At 44.6% G+C, this 18,412-nt stretch overlaps 1 protein-coding gene across 5 annotated transcripts in view; it reads left to right on the top strand.

The window, feature by feature from the left end:
• Positions 1-18,412, top strand: part of ENOPH1 (enolase-phosphatase 1) — a 38,742-nt gene that overhangs the window by 9,541 nt on the left and 10,789 nt on the right. For 4 of the 5 annotated variants that reach the window (XM_079778160.1, XM_079778162.1, XM_079778161.1 and 1 more), the window contains exons 2-5: positions 10,926-11,027; positions 13,072-13,274; positions 14,679-14,811; positions 17,813-17,936. In XM_079778160.1, coding sequence (XP_079634286.1) covers positions 10,926-11,027; positions 13,072-13,274; positions 14,679-14,811; positions 17,813-17,936 — 562 coding nt within the window. The remainder of the gene's footprint in view (positions 1-10,925; positions 11,028-13,071; positions 13,275-14,678; positions 14,812-17,812; positions 17,937-18,412) is intronic. The other variant, XM_079778159.1, reaches the window with a different exon arrangement.

The following is an 18,412-nucleotide window of genomic DNA, read 5'->3' as shown; positions in this document are numbered from 1 at the left end:
TGAATGTGGGGTGCATGCTTTCATGCTGTTGCTGTGAAAATTCTCACTCTGCCATCTGCATGATACAACTGGAAACGTGATTCATTGGACCACATGACTGTTTTCCAATGCCCAACTGTCCAATCCTTGTGTTCCTGTGCGAATTGGAGATGTTTTATCTTGGTAACTGCAGACAGCAAAGGTGTTCAAACAGCCTTCGGCTTCCATATCCCATACGATGCAGTGTACTGCTAATTTGCCTACAAACATCAGGTGGTCATAATAATCTGGCCACTCAGTATATATACTAGTGGCCCGGTGCACAACATTTGTGCACGGGGGTGGGGGGGAGGGGGGTGTCCCTTAGCCCAGTCTGCACCCTCTCCAATCTGGGACCCCTCAGTGGATTTCCAACTGCCGGTTTAGGCCCGATCCCACAGTTGGACATTCCTCTCACAATCCGGGACCGCTGGCGCCTGCCTGCCTGCCTGCCTGATTGCCCCTAACCGCTTCTGCCTGCCAGCCTGATCGCCCCCAAAGCTTTTATTAGTATAAATAATATACACATTCAAATGTACAGATGTGTCAGGCTGGAAGGGAAGGCCTATCGTGCAAGAGTAGGCCTTCCTTCCCCTGGCTGCCAACACTGGCTTCCCTCTGGCACCCAGGAGGGGCTCCCCTTGCAGCCCTGCCTTCGTCCGGAAGGATGTCCGGTCTAATTAGCATATTATGCTTTTATTCTTATAGATATATAAATTCTCAGGGCATTTGCTTGAAATTTCTTGAAGCAAACAATAGAAATCAATTGCAAAGTTCTGAGAATCTGAGAACATCCCAACTCTGATGGCATTGCATTGCTAGGTCAAAGTCCTTGACCTGCCCAAACCGCAGTTTCCATTCTGTATTACCTGTACTCCTTCCTCACCTTTGCTTGTTTCAGAATGGCAGCTAGCCGATAATTGTCAAGGTCTCCTAGAAAGTGCTTAGACTGGAGCAGTATCTACTTTCCTTTGAAGATGCACACATACCATTTTGTCTCATTTCCAGCTCCTTTCACCATCTAGTATTTTTGGGATGGTCGTCCACTGCCACACGCCCAGCTTTCAAAGCTGAACAGAAGCTTTCCACCCAGACAATTGTGGATTCAGACCCTGAGTCTACCTCTCCTTATCTGGAAAATAAAGTTTAAAAAAAGCACACATCTATTTTATAACATTTTAACGATAGGGATAAAGTGTCTAATGTGTGAATGATGCTTAAAGGTGACGGATCAGTGCAATAGCAAAGAGCTTATCCTTTTTGGGGAGTCGGGCCCTTTAAGGAGGTGTCACCCTAGTTTCCTACGCAAATTGTCCCGCCTGTCCTGGGCCGGGAGGCGGCGGCCCTCTAACCCAGAACTGACGGCCGCACACCGCTGGTGCCGCCAATCCACATCCCAGAAGGAACGAGCCTGAGGCGCATGAGTGAGTGAGTGAAAGCGGTGCCGCCTGCAGGTGGCAGGCGCAGCTGAAGCCTGCCATTCCCTGCCTCTCTCTCCTTGGAATTCCTCCAGAGGAGGTGGGCGAGCTGCATGGGGCCGTGCTGCTCCTCTTTGTGCAGCTGTTCCCCAAATAGGGGCTCCCCATTCCCCACTGCTCGCGCCCCTACGTGGGCTGGGCACTCCATCTGCACATAGCGCCCCGCTGTGGCGCTCAGACTGAATGTAGCATCCCCATCCCACTCCCATTCTTGCCCATTGCCTCCGAGGATGGGGCTGGGCAGAGGGGACTTGGGCACCGCCATCTTCATGGTGGAGTGATGGTTAATTTGCATATTACCTTTTTATATATACACACACACACACACACACACACCAGAGGCCCGGTGCACGAAATTCGTGCACTGTGAGTGGGGCCCTCAGCCTGGCCTGTGCCCTCTCACAGTCCAGGACTCCCTGGGGATCAGGCCTAAGCTGGAACTCCGACATCCCTCTCGCAGTCCATGACCCCTTGCTCCTTACTGCCCGCCTGCCATAGAGGCAGGAGAGGCTCATGCAACCTCTGCTGTGCTCACCAGCCGTGAGCCCAGCTTCTGGCTGAGCAGGGGTGCGGTTGGGGGAAGTGTGGCTCAACCGGAACCAGACAGGCCCCACCCCCTGCCCACTGGTGGGTGGGCGATCTGGGGCCAGGGTGGCTGGGAGAGGGGCTGTGGGAGGTTGAGGCACTGCGGTCGCACCCTGTCCAGCCTCTGCGGAGGCTCTGGGACCACGCAGCCCCCTCTCCCACCAGAAGGAGGGGCTGCAGCACTGGGACCGGGACCCTGGGACTGCGCCATGGCCTCTGGGGAAGGAGGGGCCATGGTTCTGGGATGCAACCGGGAGTATCAGGGGAAGGAGCCGCCCCCATCACCCTGCTGCTGCTGCTGCTGCCACTGTGGGCCGCCTGCCCTCGCAGCCCGCGTGGCTTTGTCTGGAAGGAGTTCCGGACGTCAGGAAGATGGCTGGTCTAATTAGCATATTACCCTTTTATTAGTATAGATATATTGATTTCAGAGAGAGGAAGGAAGAAGGAAATAGAGAAACATCAGTGATGGGAGAGAATCATTGATCAGCAGCCTCCTATACACCCCATACGGGATTGAGCCCACAACCCGGGCAGGTACCCTGACCAGGAATCAAACCGTGATCTCCTGATTCATAGGTAGACGCCCAACCACTGAGCCACGCCAGCTGGGCTTGGGGGGAGGGGGGCTGGGCTTTCTTAGTAAGCTTAGTAGATCTCTTCAATGGGGAAAATCAGGTGTAGGTATCTACCTGTTCAAACTAAAAAAAAAAAAGAGAGACCTGACATAAACTGTAATCATACTTCACTAATTTATTCTTAACCTATACCTCTGTAAAATGGAGAAAATAATAGCACTTGTTTAAAACGGTTATTATGAGAATTGAAATTTGATCATTCAAGCCATTTATTAATCAACTGAGTGAATTTGGAGTGCTTGGTAGCAGGAGCAGTGGTGAGAATTGATTAGATTCTGGTTATATTTTGAAGGTAGGACTGAATTTGCAGATGGATTGATTGGACCTGGGAGTGTGAGAGAAAGAGGAGTCAAAGATGACTGATTCTCGGGTATTTGGCTTGAGCATCTGGAAAGATGGAACTACTGCTTATTCAGAAATAAGAAGTAGATGCAGCCCTAGCTGGTTTGGCTTGGTGGAGAGAGTGTCTGCCCACAAACTGAAGGGTCTCAGGTTCAATTCTGGTCAAGGGCACATAACTTGGTTGCAGGCTCTATCTCCTGCCTGTTGGGACACCACTCAATGTGTCTCTGACATCGCTGTTGCTCTCTTTGTCTCTCCCCTCCCTTCCACTCTCCCTAAAAATCAATGGAAAAAAATATTCTCAGGTGAGAATTAAAAAAAAAAAAAAAGAAGAAGTAGAAGCAGGAGTTTGGCTTCAGACATTGAAGTAGAGATTTGGGGTAAGCGTTCCAAGTTCAGAGAAGGAGGTCCAAGCTAAAGCTGTGGATTTGAAGGTCATTAGCAATAATAGATGATATTTAAAATCATGGGATCAGATGAGATCACTAAGGATTGCGTATAGATAGAAAGGTGCCTGGAATAGTAAGGGCAATGTTGGCAGCTTCTCCTACTATTACTACAACTATTCATATTGTTATTACTCTCTATTAAACGTGTAAAAACTGCCAGGTGAACCCAAATCTCTCATTTTCTTAATACAAATCTCTTAGAGAAACCAAAACTATATTAGAAATGTCTATAGAGAATATGTTATCAGGATCCAGGGGGTTGAGTGATCTTAGTAAGCGTGCTCCCATGCACTTACAAGCTGGATGGACTCAGGCATTGGAGTTTGAGTCCTGGCTTTACTTTGTACCAGCAGTAAAACCTTTCTGAACTTCAGCTTCTTCATCTGTTCAAAAGGGTCCCCTTGTAGGGATGGTAGTTGGATTCCAGGAGATAAACGTCAATTCCTTCCCTTTCCCCTCCTCTGTTAGGGTCTAGGACAGAGGTTGGCAAACTCATTAGTCAACAGAGCCAAATATCAACAGTACAACAATTGAAATTTCTTTTGAGAGCCAAATTTTTTAAACTTAAACTTCTTCTAACACCACTTCTTCAAAATAGACTCGCCCAGGCTGTGGTATTTTGTGGAAGAGCCACACTCAAGGGGCCAAAGAGCCGCATGTGGCTCGAGAGCCGCAGTTTGCCAACCACGGGTCTAGGACTCTGGGCCAATCAGGTTTTCCTCTCTGGAACATGAGATACTAATATTTTGTCTCTTCTCAGCTTCTTTTTTTTTTTAATCCTTACCCAAGGAGATTTTTTTACATTGATTTCTAGAGAAAGTGGGATGGAGGAGAGGGGGACAGACAGACATGAGCGACACATCGATTGGTTGCCTCCCCCATAGGCCCCTACTGGAGCTGGAGAACCTGCAACCAAGTTAAGTGCCCTTGACCAGAATAGATCCTGCAGCACTTTCATCTGTGGACTGACCTCTAACCACTGAGAAAATCAGCCAGAGCTCTGCTTTTTTAAATCTATCCCAACACTACTCCTTTATAATTATAATCTTCCCTTGTGCAGTGTGATTCATTACAATTAATTAGATCATTGTTTATTGTTCTTTAATTACAGTTTAATATCCTTAATGGGATTTAAAAGATACTGTTGTCTTATCAGCAACACATTTATTCATTTTGAATGCAAATAATGAAATCTAATGGTTTTTCCTAAAGGCTTCAGCTTTCAAAAGAGTATGGGTATGTCCCTGATTACTCCATGAAGGTAGGGACAGCAAAGTGTGGCCCTGTGTAGCACTTCTCTTGGTAGATTTTAGTATGGTTTCGTGAAGTTTTTTTAAGGAATAGTTCTAATACAACTGCTCCACCTGTCTGACAAATGTCATGGACCACTCATTCCAAGAAGTAGTAAATTCCCATAATTAGAAATTTTCAAGCAGTTACAAACTTCTTGTTATAAAATAAATAAGTCCTGGGGATGTAATGTAATGGTGACTGTAGTTACTAATACTGGATTGTATATTGGAAAGTTATTAAGAGAGTAGATGTTAAAAGTTCTCATCACAAGAAAAAAATTTATAACTATGATGACAGATGTTAAATACACTTATTGTGATCATTTAGCAATATATACAACTATTGATGTATAATTACCCATTATCTTTTTTTATTATTGAATTTATTAGGGTGGCATTGGTTAATAAAATTATATAGGGTTCAGGTGTACAATTCTATAATACATCATCTGTATATCGTATTGTGTGTTTACCACCCCAAGTCAAGTCTCCTTCCATCACCATTTACCCCCTTTGCCCTTTCCTACTTCCCCCCACTTCCCTTCATCTGGTGATCACCATACTGTTGTATGTCTGTGAGCTGTTTGTTTTTCTTTGCTTAATCCCTTTACCCTTTTCACCAAGCCTCTCACCCACGTCCCCTCTAATAGCTGTCAGTCTGTTCTCTGTATGAACCTGTTTCTAGTTTGTTGGTTTATTTTGTTCATTAGATTCCACATATATGAAATTGTATGGTACTTGTCTTTCTCAGACTGGCTTATTTCACTTAGCATTATACTGGGCTGCTTCCAAACCTCAGCTATTATAAATGACGGTGTAATGAACATAAGGCCCATTACCTTTTTATATACATGTTTTCTTTAAAGAAGACGAGTAAATAGTATAACAACAATTTTATTTTTATTGATTACATGACCTTTCTATTAAAACAACTGCATAACCGCAAATCAGATCCATATTTGGACTTCCAAGCATTTATGAGGCAACTTCTTTAATTAGATCTTCTGAAATTTTGTGGCCCTTAATGAAGCTTTCAGAAAGCTGCCATTGAGCTGTATAGAGTAGGATAGATTGCTGCTTGCATAGTATCTCTTCTGGCATTTAGCAGAATTTAATCATAGTCCCCTGGAAGACAAATACTCTCATTTATTTCTATAGCCTTTTGCTATATATACTATTAAATCATAACAACCCCTTAGTATCTGGTGGACAAAAGATAATCACATTTGTAGAATATTGGGTTTATTGCTGCATTTTTTTGTACTATGATATTCTAAAATTATCTATAAATTGATTATAGCTGAAGTTAAAACATTTATCATCTCATTTATTTGTGGAATTACTTTTAAAGCCTGAACATTTTCAGTGGGCAGGGTTGGGCAATAAGCACTAGCTCTAAAAAGTCTATTTTTAGAGCTTTCTTATATGGTATCATAGCACGTGTCAGACTGTGGTATAATTACTGGCTTTTTAAAATAAGCACCTTGAAGACATTTTATTTATTTTACATAATAGATGCTCAATAAGTATGTTGAAAGAATAGATAAAATTTTCACAGTTTAGTTAACTGTACTTTTATATTATGCAATAATACTTTTATAGTAAAATAGAACAGTCTGCTAACATGCCTCCCCCAGGTAATATGATATCCCAGGTGTTACACTAAGTTCTAGCTTCATTGCCTAGTTTAGTGTTTACTCAGAGCAGAGGAGTGTTTTATGTATAGAGGTAAGGGACAAATTGGATGATCAGGAATTCCAAAGTAATCTCTAACTTCTAAAGCTTTTCCTAAATGTTTAGAATTTTTAGGAATCTTGCACCTTTTATTTCTGGGAGTTCTCTGAGGAGAGGGTTGTGGTTTATAACACCATTATTAGAAGTACCTGGCATTCAGTAGATCCTCACTCAGTAAATATGGAATAAACTAGAGGCCCGGTGCACAAAATTCATGCACTGAGGGGGGTGTCCCTCAACTCGGCCTGCGCCCTCTCACAGTCCGGGACCCCCTGGGATCAGATGTACGTCAGCAATCGGACATCCCTTTTGCAATCCGGGATCCCTCGCTCCTCACTGCCCACTTGCTTACTCCTTACCGCTCAGCTCGTTGCTCCTTAGCAGCAGGCTCCTTACTGCTCAGCGTGCTGCTCCTTAGCGCTGCTGCAGAGGCGGGAGAGGTTCCCGCCACCTGCACTACACTTGCCAGCCATGAGCCTGGCTTCTGGCTGAGAGGCGCTCCCCCTGTGGGAGTGCACTGGCCACCAGGGGGCAGCTCCTGCATTGAGCGTCTGCCCCCTGGTGGTCAATGCACATCATAGCAACCAGTCGTTCTGATAGTTCCCCCATAATGGTCATTTAGGCTTTTATTAGATAGACTAGAGGCCTGGTGCACGAAATTCGTGCATGGGGGAGGTCCCCTCAGCCCAGCCTGCACCCTCTCCAATCCGGGACATCCCTCTCACAATCCAGGACCACTGGCTCCTAACTGCAGTTGGACATCCCTCGCACAATCTGGGACCACTGGCTCCTAACTGCAGTTGGACATCCCTCTCACAATCTGGGACCACTGGCTCCTAACTGCTCACCTGCCTGCCTGCCTGATCACCCCTAACTGCCACCCTGCTGGCCTGGTCACCCCCACCCCCGCTGGCCTGGTTGCCCCTAACTGCCCCCCCTGCCACCTAGTCACCCCCAACTGTCCCTCCCCCCCCCCCCCCCCCCGCCAGCCTGGTCACACCTCACTGCCCCCCTTAGCTGGCCTAGTCGCTCCTTACTCCCCCCGCCAGCCTGGTCGCCACTCCACTGCCCCCCCTGCGGGCCTGGTCACCCCATGCAGCCTACTGTTCGGTCATTTGGTCGCCCCTCACTAACCCCCCTGCGGGCCTGGTCGCCGCACGCAGCCTGCTGCTCAGTCGTCTGTTTGCCCCTCACTGACCCCCCTGCCGGCCTTGTTGCCCCACGCAGCCCGCTGCTCAGTCATCTGGTTGCCCCTTACTGCCCTCCCTGCTGGCCTGGTCGCCCCTTACTGCCCCCCCTGCTACCTGGTCACCCCCAACTGCCCCCCCCCACCAGCCTCGTCACACCTCACTGCCCCCCTCAGCCGGCCTAGTCGCCCCTCACTGCCACCCCCTGCCAGCCTGGTCGCCACTCACTGCCCCCCCTGCGGGCCTGGTCGCCCCATGCAGCCTACTCTTGGGTCATTTGGTCACCCCACACAGCCTGCTGCTCGGTCGTCTGTTTGCCCCTCACTGATCCCCCTGCTGGCCTGGTCGCCCCACACAGCCTGCTGCTCAGTTGTCTGGTCACCCCTTACTGACCCCCCTGCTGGCCTCGTCACCCCACGCAGCCTGTTGGGTCGTCTGTTCGGTTGCGATGGTCACTTAGGCTTTTATATATATATATATATATAGATGAGTTGGTTGTGTTTAAGATTTATCCTCTAGAAACTTTTCTGCTATTATTTATCACTGAATTTGGATCAAAAGTGATTCTTGCCCAATTTAAAGTTTTGTCTGGCCCTGGCTGGTGTGGCTCAGTTGGTTGAGTGTCATCACATGCACTGAAAGGTCACTGATTTGATTCCTAGCGAGGCACATGCCCAGGTTTCAGGTTCAGTCCCCAGTCAGGGTGTGTGCAGAAAGCAACCAGTAGATGTTTCTCTCTCTCTGAAATCAATTTTTAAAAATTGTGTTGGAGAATATAATAAGTGGTAGAAAGTGCTTTCTATTTTTTTTTAAATGCAGTGAGTTATTATAGATAGCTTAAATTTGCAAAAGCTATATAGTATCTCTATTCCCAAAGTTCTGTATGGGAATTTGGAGGCTGGCCAGTGGTAAATTATGTCCAATGAGACAGCACTAGACCAGTACTATGATCCCAACTTACTCTTGGGCTGCATGATGTTTGTGTGGATAGCAAGATCTGAATGCAAAACACAGACACTGGAAAGTGCTTTCTATTTATCTCTATATCTAATCACTGCAATGCCTTTGTTTGGTATTATTATTCCCATGTAGCAGATGAGAAAACTGAGGCTCAGAGAGGATAAGTTACTTGAGCACCGTTAGTAAAAGACAGAGGTAGGACCCTGGCCTCACATGCTGCCTGGATTCCATATTCATCTCCTCTCCCACAGAGGTCAAGGAACTGGGCTCTCAGCATTTCCAATTCTTTTCATGAATTTTTGTTGGCACCAGTAAAACTGGATATAGGAGATAGGAATTTGTGAAGCACAAAGTAGTATAGAACTGCATGCATTTTACAACTTTTGGTACTTCAACTCTTCAGTTACTAGGAGGTCCTGAATCTAACCAATAGTTTCCCCCAGGAATATTTCTAATTGCTTAAGAGTTGGGAAATACTGGAGTCAGGACACTGGGGGAGGATGACCAAGAGAAAAAGAAGCAGTTAAAGGTAGGATAAGGGATCGAAGTTGGCTTGATTGTTTTTTAATAATGAAACAATTAAAATAATCAGGAAGAAAGATTAATGTAATTACCATGCACCCACCATGATGCTAATTTTTGTTATTATGTTTGTTTCAGATCTTTAAAAAAATAGATAAAACATTACAGATATAACAGGCCCTGATACATCCCATTTTATTTTTTGTGTTTTCAAAATATATATATTTTCTATATTTCAGAGAGGAAGGGAGAGGGAGAGAGAGGTAGAAACATCAGTGATGTGAGAGAATCATCAATCGGCTGCCTCCTACATGCACCACACTGGGGACTGAGCTCACAACCTGGGCATGTGCCCTGAGCAGGAATCGAACCATGATCTCCTGGTTCATAGGTCGATGTCCAACCCCTGAGCCAAATTAGGCCATTTCATTTGCATTAGAGTTTCATTCATATGTTAGAGTTTATGTTCATATTGATAAATATAATTTTAGTACATTAATATTCAACAGCTTTATAATCTTTTAGAGTATGGATATACCCATTTATCTATTCTCTAGCTGGTAAAGATTTAGGTTGTTTTCAGTTATTTTGCAATTATACCCAGTGCTGCAATAAACATTTTTTCCCTTTCCTCTTTGTGTGCACATGTGTTAGTTTCTCTATATGTATATGCCCAGAAAAGAAATGGCTTGTGTATCTTCAATTTTGCTGCATCTTCTCAGATGGCATTCTCAAGTGGGGGGCCACTTTGCAGCCCTACCCCAGTGTGTGAGTGGAGGAGAGACATTCAGTAGGAAAAGGAAGGGCTAAGGAGGGGCATGATGGGAAAATTAACTAATTTAAAGAAAATCAGAAATATATCAGTAGGGTAAAAGGAATCTCTTGGAAAAGAAAGCTGTCAATCTTAGCTCTTCATTTTTCTTCTTTTAGATCAAGAATGAGTTTTCATTGAGCTTAAACAAGGCTTTTCTGTCAAGTATGCTGAAAAATTTGATGAATAATCTATTACTTACCAAAGGAAAACAAGCAAAATTGAATGACTTCTTTATTTTTTCTAGGGCAGGTGAAATTTAAATAACGTATTATGAAGAGAGATAAGCACTTCAGTCCTACCATTTAAAAAAAAGCCACTAATAACCTTCTTGTGTTGTGTACTTTCATTTGGGACTGCAGTTTAATTTGAACTTGGGTCTTCTGGGAAATATTAAACCATTCTAATTATGTAGCCAAATCTTTCTACCAGCCAGGGAAACTATGCATACTAAAAAAAACCAACAACAAACGTATAGTTTTGTTCATATGGATCTTTTAACTATGTCCTAGTCATACCATCCCTCAGTTTTCCGCCAGTTTCTTTCATCTCTTTTGTCCTTGTTCACTGTCTTGTTATAATATTTAGGAAAATGTAATGGCCCAGAAGCTTGTAACAAGGAAGAGGTCCAAGGGAAGAGAGAGAAAGCACGGAATGTGGTTATGTTCCAGTGAACTTCATATACAAAAATAAGATGTAGAACAGATTTGGCCTGGGGGCCATGGTTTACTGATTCTTGATCTTTTTATTTGTTTATTGGTCTATGTCTCTCACTCATATATCCACAACTGCAATTTTCATAATTTCAGTGGCTTATTTGCTACAGTTAGCTAAGGTGAGATTGTTGAAGAACTTCATCTCATGCAAATTACTAAAGCTAATAGTTGTTATTTTCTTTTACTATTTTACCAGGACATTTTATTTCCTTACATCAAAGAAAATGTTAAAGAGTATTTGCAGACACATTGGGAAGAAGAAGAATGCCAGCAGGATGTCAGTCTTTTGAGGAAACAGGTTGGGACATTCTATTCCATTGCTTCCACATTCCCAAGTATCCTACCTAATAAAACAGTAATATGCAACTTGACCGCACCTTCACTACACCCAAGCCACACCCACCAGCCAAAGCCACGCCCACCAGCAAATCAGGGCGAGTATGCAAATTACCCAACAAAGATGGCGGTTAATTTGCATACACCGAGGGAGGGAGGAGTGAAGACTGAAGACAACTTAGAAGAGGGAGGAAAAGCGGAAAGCAAGGTGGCTGCCAGAGGGAAAGCCTGGGTGGAGCGGGGCGGGGCAGGCAGCAGTGGCGCGCGGGTGCAGGTGCGGCGGCTGCAACGGCGGCGGCAGTGGCAGCACATGCGGCCACAGCGGCCGGTTGCAGGATTCTTCCTGCAAATGGGCTACTAGTCTTAGAAATAAATATGCTTAGAGGCTCATGCTCAAGCCCTTCCTGGGTGGACTGCAAAAGGTTTTGCACTCTCTTTTCACATTGTTCATTAATGTCTCCGAGAGATAGCACCTCGTCACCTCATTCTCTCCTCTCTTCTGCCTCCTGGCATGAGCCCCGCTGAGCCCTGCACAGTGCTTGTGGGCTCTGATATCTACACACCGCCTCCTGACCTCTTACCCCAGCTCGCACTTGGCCCAGCCCTCATATCTGCCTCCAACTATTGTGCTCTGTTCTCTCCAGTTTTCAGTCTCTTTTTCCCTTACACACTGTACTGTGGCACTCCTTTTTTTCTTAATTAAAATTGCTTCAGTGGCAAAGATCTTACATACTGTGCAGAGCTAACTCTGTGGCACTTATTTTCTAGTTAATTTTCTACTTTGAACAATGTGGAATGCTCTCTGAAATTTTTAAGGTTAGGAGCTAGGATTGGAAATATAATCATATTCTTTGGGACATGGGGTATTGGAGTTTGTTAGATTTTCTAGATAACTCCAAGTCAGTCTGAAATACCTCCCCTTACCTTTTTTGTTGTCTCAACTCTTGTTGAAATGTGTACATTCCTCACTGTAGGATATGTATCATCGAGTCCTTAAGAGGTTGGACATGGGTGTTATCACATTGTCAGTGATTCCAAATAGCTGTTAAGAGTTTTTGCAAGATGTAAGAGATGGCAGGAAACTGAATATGAAGCAACCCCAGACATTATTTCACTAGCTTCTTTTCATTGAATTCCAGGCATGAACTGATTTAAAGGTTTTCTTGTGTGTGTGTTTTTTCCCTTAGTTACAGTGCAGAGAAAATGATCAGATTTCATTGAATCCTGGTTTGTTGATCCTAGTAAGTGAATCAACAAACTAGGTCTTACTGTATCATTTTATCATGAGCTCTCTCTCTTCTCACATACATGCCTCTCAGTTTAAATTTTAGCTTTAGCAGTATAGGAAAGATCATGTAAATTATTAATTAAAATCCACTAGAGGCTCGGTGCATGAAAATTCATGCACTGGAGGGGGGTCCCTCAGCCCAGCCTGCCCCCTCTCAAAGTCTAGGAGCCATCAGGGGCGGGAGGCTACCCGGCAATCAGGTGAAGGTGACGCCCCCATCACACTTCTGCTGCTGCCACTGCCGGCAGTGCAAGCCTCGGCCGACCCTGGTTACCTGAGCCTTGGGCAACCACCATCTGAGGCTTGCCTGTGCCTTGGGCTGGCCCTGGGGGGTTGGAGAGTTGAGGGGACTGGGGGACCCTGGAGGCAGGCACATGGAGCAGCCGGATCTGCCTGGGGGCGGGCCTGGCTGTGCCACATGCCTGCCGCCCCAGCAGGGCTGAGGGGACTGGGCGCCGCCATCTTTGAGGGAGTGGCAGTCAATTAGCATATTCCCTCCTTATTGGCTGTGGGCGCTGCCATCTTTGTGAGGACATGAGGGTCAATTAGCATATTCCCTCTTTATTAGATAGGATTTCTTTTGGGAATCATTCAGATCAGCACCAAAAATGTAGGATACTTTAATTTGTAACAGTACTTGGTACTAGTTTTCAGGTCTCATTTTAAGGACTTTTTTCAAATAAGTAAGAAACAAATTCATGTTGTTTATGACTTGAAGGCTGAAGAGGACGCCCACCTGGATGGGGCTGTTCCGATCCCTGCTGCATCTGAGAACGGAGCAGATGACTTGCAACTGATGATCCAGGCCGTGGTAGATAATGTGTGCTGGCAGATGTCTCTGGACCGAAAGACTACGGCACTGAAACAGCTGCAGGGCCACATGTGGAGGGCAGCATTCACAGCAGGGCATGTGAAAGCAGAGTATGTAGCTGCTCATGGGACTCTGAACATTTCATCAGCCCCAAAACCAAATACATTTTCCACTAGCCCTCTTCTCCAGTGTTGCATGATTAGTAAAATAGATAAAATCTCAAATTATTTTAATTCTAACAAATGAGTGTTTTGTTTTTTCGAAGCTGGGATAAAGCATTTCACCCAGCTAAAGCCTCCAAACCTGATATTTGGCTTGGTGGGATGGTTGAAGGACTTTTAATCCCAGTTTGAAAATAGCTTCCTAGGAAATGGTGACTTTTTTGAACTAAGTCAGATCTGATCCTTTGCTAAGAGTAACAGCGTGTTGAGCTGCTTCCCAAGACCATTCGATTATCTGTTTTCTGTTCTGTTAGAGAAGTAAGAACTCTATAAAATGATGCGCCCTGTCGCTTGGGGGTTACTCAGTGTCAGCAGTGCCACTCATTTCTGTGCTCTTTTGAGCAATTTCCACAGACTCTTTGTCTTGATTGTGGAGTTCCCAAGAACACTCCTACTAAAGAAGATTTAGGAGTCCTGTGTTGCTAAAAAATTCTTAGTAAGATATTGCCATATTTTAGACTGTTCCCTGATATAAACCCTAAGATCCAAGACTGTTTCCAGCTGCCTATGTTTGTTTTGTTTTTTTGCAAATGAGATGCCATTCCTTTATATACTTTACAAGGGGCTTCCACCTTTTTAAAAATATACATTTTTTTTTTTAATTTTAGAGAGGAAGGGAGAGGGCAAGATAGAAACATCATTGATGAGAGAGAATTATTGATAGGCTGCCTCCTGCACACCCTACACATTTGCAGGGGATCAAGCCTGCAAATCTGGGCGTGTGCCCTGACCGGGAATCGAACATCCTGGTTTATAGGTGGGCGCTCAAACACTGACCCACACCAGCCAGGCTGTAATCACTTTTGATTATCATAGTGGGGCTGTCAAAAACTGTTTTTCTCTCCACCCAAATTATTGCTTCTGATCTGTGTGATCCTGGAACTCTGTGACACACTTACTAGATCTGCAGATGGAGTCCCTTCTTGTGATGACCATTTGGGCACAAATAGAGAAACTTGTGACAACTATTTTGACTGGTTTTCATCTGGCAACATAATGAATTCCTGCATTTTAACTTGATTTTCTTTTTTTTTTTCTTTTTAAATATATTTTATTGATTTTTCACAGAGAGAAAGGGAGAGGGATAGAGAAAGGGAGAGGGATAGAGAGCTAGAAACATCGATGAGAGAGATACACCGACCAGCTGCCTCCTGCACACCCCCCACCGGGGATGTGGCCGCAACCAAGGTACATGCCCTTGACCGGAATCGAACCTGGGACCTTTCAGTCCGCAGACCGACGCTCTATCCACTGAGCCAAACCGGTTTCGGCTTAACTTGATTTTCTGTCTAGGTTCTTTGAAGATGTAGTTCCAGCCGTCAGGAAGTGGAGAGAGGCTGGAATGAAGGTGTATATTTATTCTTCAGGAAGTGTAGAAGCACAGAAACTATTATTCGGGCATTCTACAGAGGGAGATATTCTTGAGGTAGGTTACATGATAACTTCGTTCTTTGACATTATCAAAGCATGAAATAATGAATGTTAAAGGAATATGGTACACTTATAAGCTAAGTCAGCATTCAGATAATTGCATATATAGAGCCATGCACATTGTAAAGGGAAGTGGAAAAACAGGGGAAATCTATCTAATAAAAGAGTAAAATGCAAATTAACCATCACTCCGTTACACCCACAAGCCAGCCAGGAGTGAGTATGCAAATTAACCCAACCAATATGGCTGCGGCCATGGAGAGAGCAGGAGGGAGGCTTGGGTTTTCCCGGCGATGGAGAAAGCCAAGCTTTCAGCACAACCTGGCCCACCCAAGCCTCCACTCCAGGCTACAAAGTTTGAATTATAGAAGATAAATAAATCCCAACAAAAATGGCAGCAGCCACGGAGCTGGAGAGAGCAGGAGGCTAGGGTTGCCCCCAGCGATGGAGGAAGCCAAGCTTCTCAGCCCTGGCCTGCCTTGGCCTCCGCTTAAGGCTACAAAGTTTCAATTATAGAAGATAAATAAATCCCAACAGAAATGGCTGCTGCCACGGAGCGAGCAGAAGGCTTGGCTCCGCTCCAGGCTACAAAGTTTCAATTGTAGAAGATAAATAAATCCCAGATACCAGGGCCTCCGCTTGGGTCGCCGGGGGGCGTGGCCGGCCTGGAGACCACCACAGGCCCCTTGCCCAGGCTGCCCCATGCCCCAAGGGAACCCCCATTCTGATCCAGGACACCCTTCAGGGCAAACCAGCTGGCCTCCACCCATGCACCAGGCCTCTTATCCTATCTAATAAAAGAGTATTATGCAGATTGACCATCACTCCAACACACAAGATGACTGCTCCCATGTGGTCAAAGATGGCCACCACAAGATGGCCAGCAGGGGAGGGCAGTTAGGAGGGACCAGGCCTGCAAGGGAGGGCAGTTGTGGGTGATCGGGTCAGCAGGGGAGGGCAGTTGGGGGGACCCAGGCCTGCAGGGGAGAGCAGTTGTGGGGGACCAGGCCTGCAGGGGAGGGCAGTTAGGGGCAAAAAGGCTGGCAGGGGAGCAGTTAGGCATCAGTCAGGCTGGCAGGGGAGTGGTTAGGGCAGGGGTCCTCAAACTTTTTAAACAGGGTCCAGTTCACTGTCCCTCAGACCATTGGAGGGCCGGACTATAGTTTAAAAAAAACTATGAACAAATTCCTATGCACACTGCACATATCTTATTTTGAAGTAAAAAAACAAAATGGCAGAAACACCCGCATGTGGCCCACGGGCCGTAGTTTGAGGACGCCTGGGTTAGGGGGTGATTAGGCTGGCAGGCAAAAGTGGTTAGGGGCAATCAGGAAGGCAGGTGAGCAATTGGAAGCCAGAAGTCCTGGACTGTGAGTGGAATGTCCAACTGCCCGTTTAGATCCAATACCACCAGGATTGGGCCTAAACGGGCAGTCAGACATACCTCGAGGGGTTCCAGATTGGAGAGGGTGCAGGTTGGGCTGAGGGACGCACCCCACCCGTGCACGAATTTCATGCACCGGGCCTGTAGTACATTATAAGCAAGAGTGAACTGTTTCTGTGTTAACCAATCTTTATATCAAAGGTTCTTAAGCTTTGTTGTACATAAGGATCACCTGGGGGGTCTGTTAAAAATATAGATTCTGGGCCCTGCTTCCGATCAAATCTGAACCAGCAGGCTTGGGGTGGGGAGTCAGAAGTCTGCATTTTTACACATTCACCCTAAGTAGTCCTGTGACAGTCGTACTAGAACCATATATAAAATACAGCTAACAAGACATAAGCTCTAGCTTGTAAATCAGCTATCTTGCCAGTATTAGGAAGTCGTCAACTGAAAGGAAACTAATGACATGTTTCTTTTGGTTGTTTAAAGTAGAGCAGGTAAAATGTAAAATAGTGGTACTTGCCACTATCTAAAAAAAGAAAAAAACAGACTTCTTGAATGGAGCAGAGTACAAGGTGATTGATTGTTTCTGGTACTTAGGAGAGAGACAGATTTTACTTTAGACAGATTTTACTTCTTATGTAAGAGAGCTGGGTACATCATTAAACAATTAAAAGTTAAGGCCACCTATTAAATTTCTTTTTCATGAAAAACTTCTTGTTAGCCCCTCTGTTCTAGCATCCCTATGCCCCCTGGAGGACAGGATGGTCATTGGAAGGGATTCACTTAAGGGATTCAAAAAGAAATGCTAATTCAGTATACACTGAACTTAGTGATACACAATAGGTCACTCAGCTAACTAGTTTTAAAATAAATATTTATTGAGCAGCAAGGATATATACTAGTTCTTGGGTAGAATTTCAGAATGTTTTAATCAGAAAATGAAAGTAAAGTAACAACTTATTAATGAGGTAGGATAAAGAAATCTCTTCATTCTGGGGTCAAAAGGAGTGAAACTTTCGTCAGTAGTGAAACTCACTGTAGTAAGTAGTTTGAGTACAAATAGTATTTTAAGGGTAGAAAGTAGGTCATGTATATTTTAAAAGATTTTGTATAAAAAAATCAATGCTAAAGAAAGAAAAGCAAGTAGATTGTAAAATGACCTTATATATGTTGAATTGGTAGTTTTCTCCTTTCAAATGTTTATTGCTATAAAATCTTTGAATGTGCCTTATTTTTCGGCGTATAAGACAACTGGGCGTATAAGATTTTCCTGGGTTAAAAAGTCGTCTTATACGCCAGAAAATACGGTATTTCCATCTTAGAGGTGAAGTGACTTGTGCTCAAAGCTGCATAGATATTTACTGTATTTTCCGGCCCATAAGATGACTTTTTGACCCAGGAAAATCTTATACGCCCAGTCGTCTTATACGCCGGAAAATACAGTACTTTTTGTAGCCATCTCAAAGTTCTCTTGTACGTAGATTTTCAGTTATATATTGAGTGAATGAAATCACTATGATTGTATATTTCAGAGATAAGGGATAGAGACAAAGTGGTCCAGTTTACTAGTATATTTACAGCATCAGTATTTCCCCTTCTCTTTTTTCAGCTTGTTGATGGTCACTTTGATACCAAGATTGGACACAAAGTAGAGAGTGAGAGTTATCGAAAGATTGCAAACAGCATTGGGTGCTCAACCAACAACATCTTGTTTCTGACAGACGTTACTCTAGGTGAGGAATCTGACTTCTTACTCCAGGATGGGAGCTGAGCTCATCACTGCAAGCACATTGCCTCTTTAAAGAAAGTTTATGTGTGGACCTTTGAAAAATGAAAGTTTTATAAAAAGAAACAGTGAACCAGCCAACTCACCTTTCTCTCCATTTACCCATCCTTGGGAATTGTGTGTGGGGAAGTGGCATTAGAAAGACTTAATTTCTCTCATTTTAACTCCTTATCCATGGTTGCCTACCCACCCCTCTGTACTTACACAGGTGAAATGGGAAAATAAGAAAGGATGACTTACAGGGTATCATTGTGGAAATGAGCATGCAGGCAAGAATATGATGGTAGGTGCATGGCTAGGTAAGGACAATAAAGTCACAGTGCATCTGCATCGAACATATTTAACAGCAGTGAGATCACATATACACACTCAGCTGATAAAAGAAAAAGAGAACTCTAGTTTGAGTGACTTTGCCTTCTAGTC

The sequence above is a fragment of the Cnephaeus nilssonii genome, assembly GCF_951640355.1.
Source record: "Cnephaeus nilssonii genome assembly, chromosome: 1".
In the NCBI taxonomy this organism is placed as follows: Eukaryota; Metazoa; Chordata; class Mammalia; order Chiroptera; family Vespertilionidae; genus Cnephaeus; species Cnephaeus nilssonii.
The sequence above is the reverse complement of the archived record's forward strand: the minus strand, read 5'-3'. Positions and strand labels throughout refer to the sequence as shown.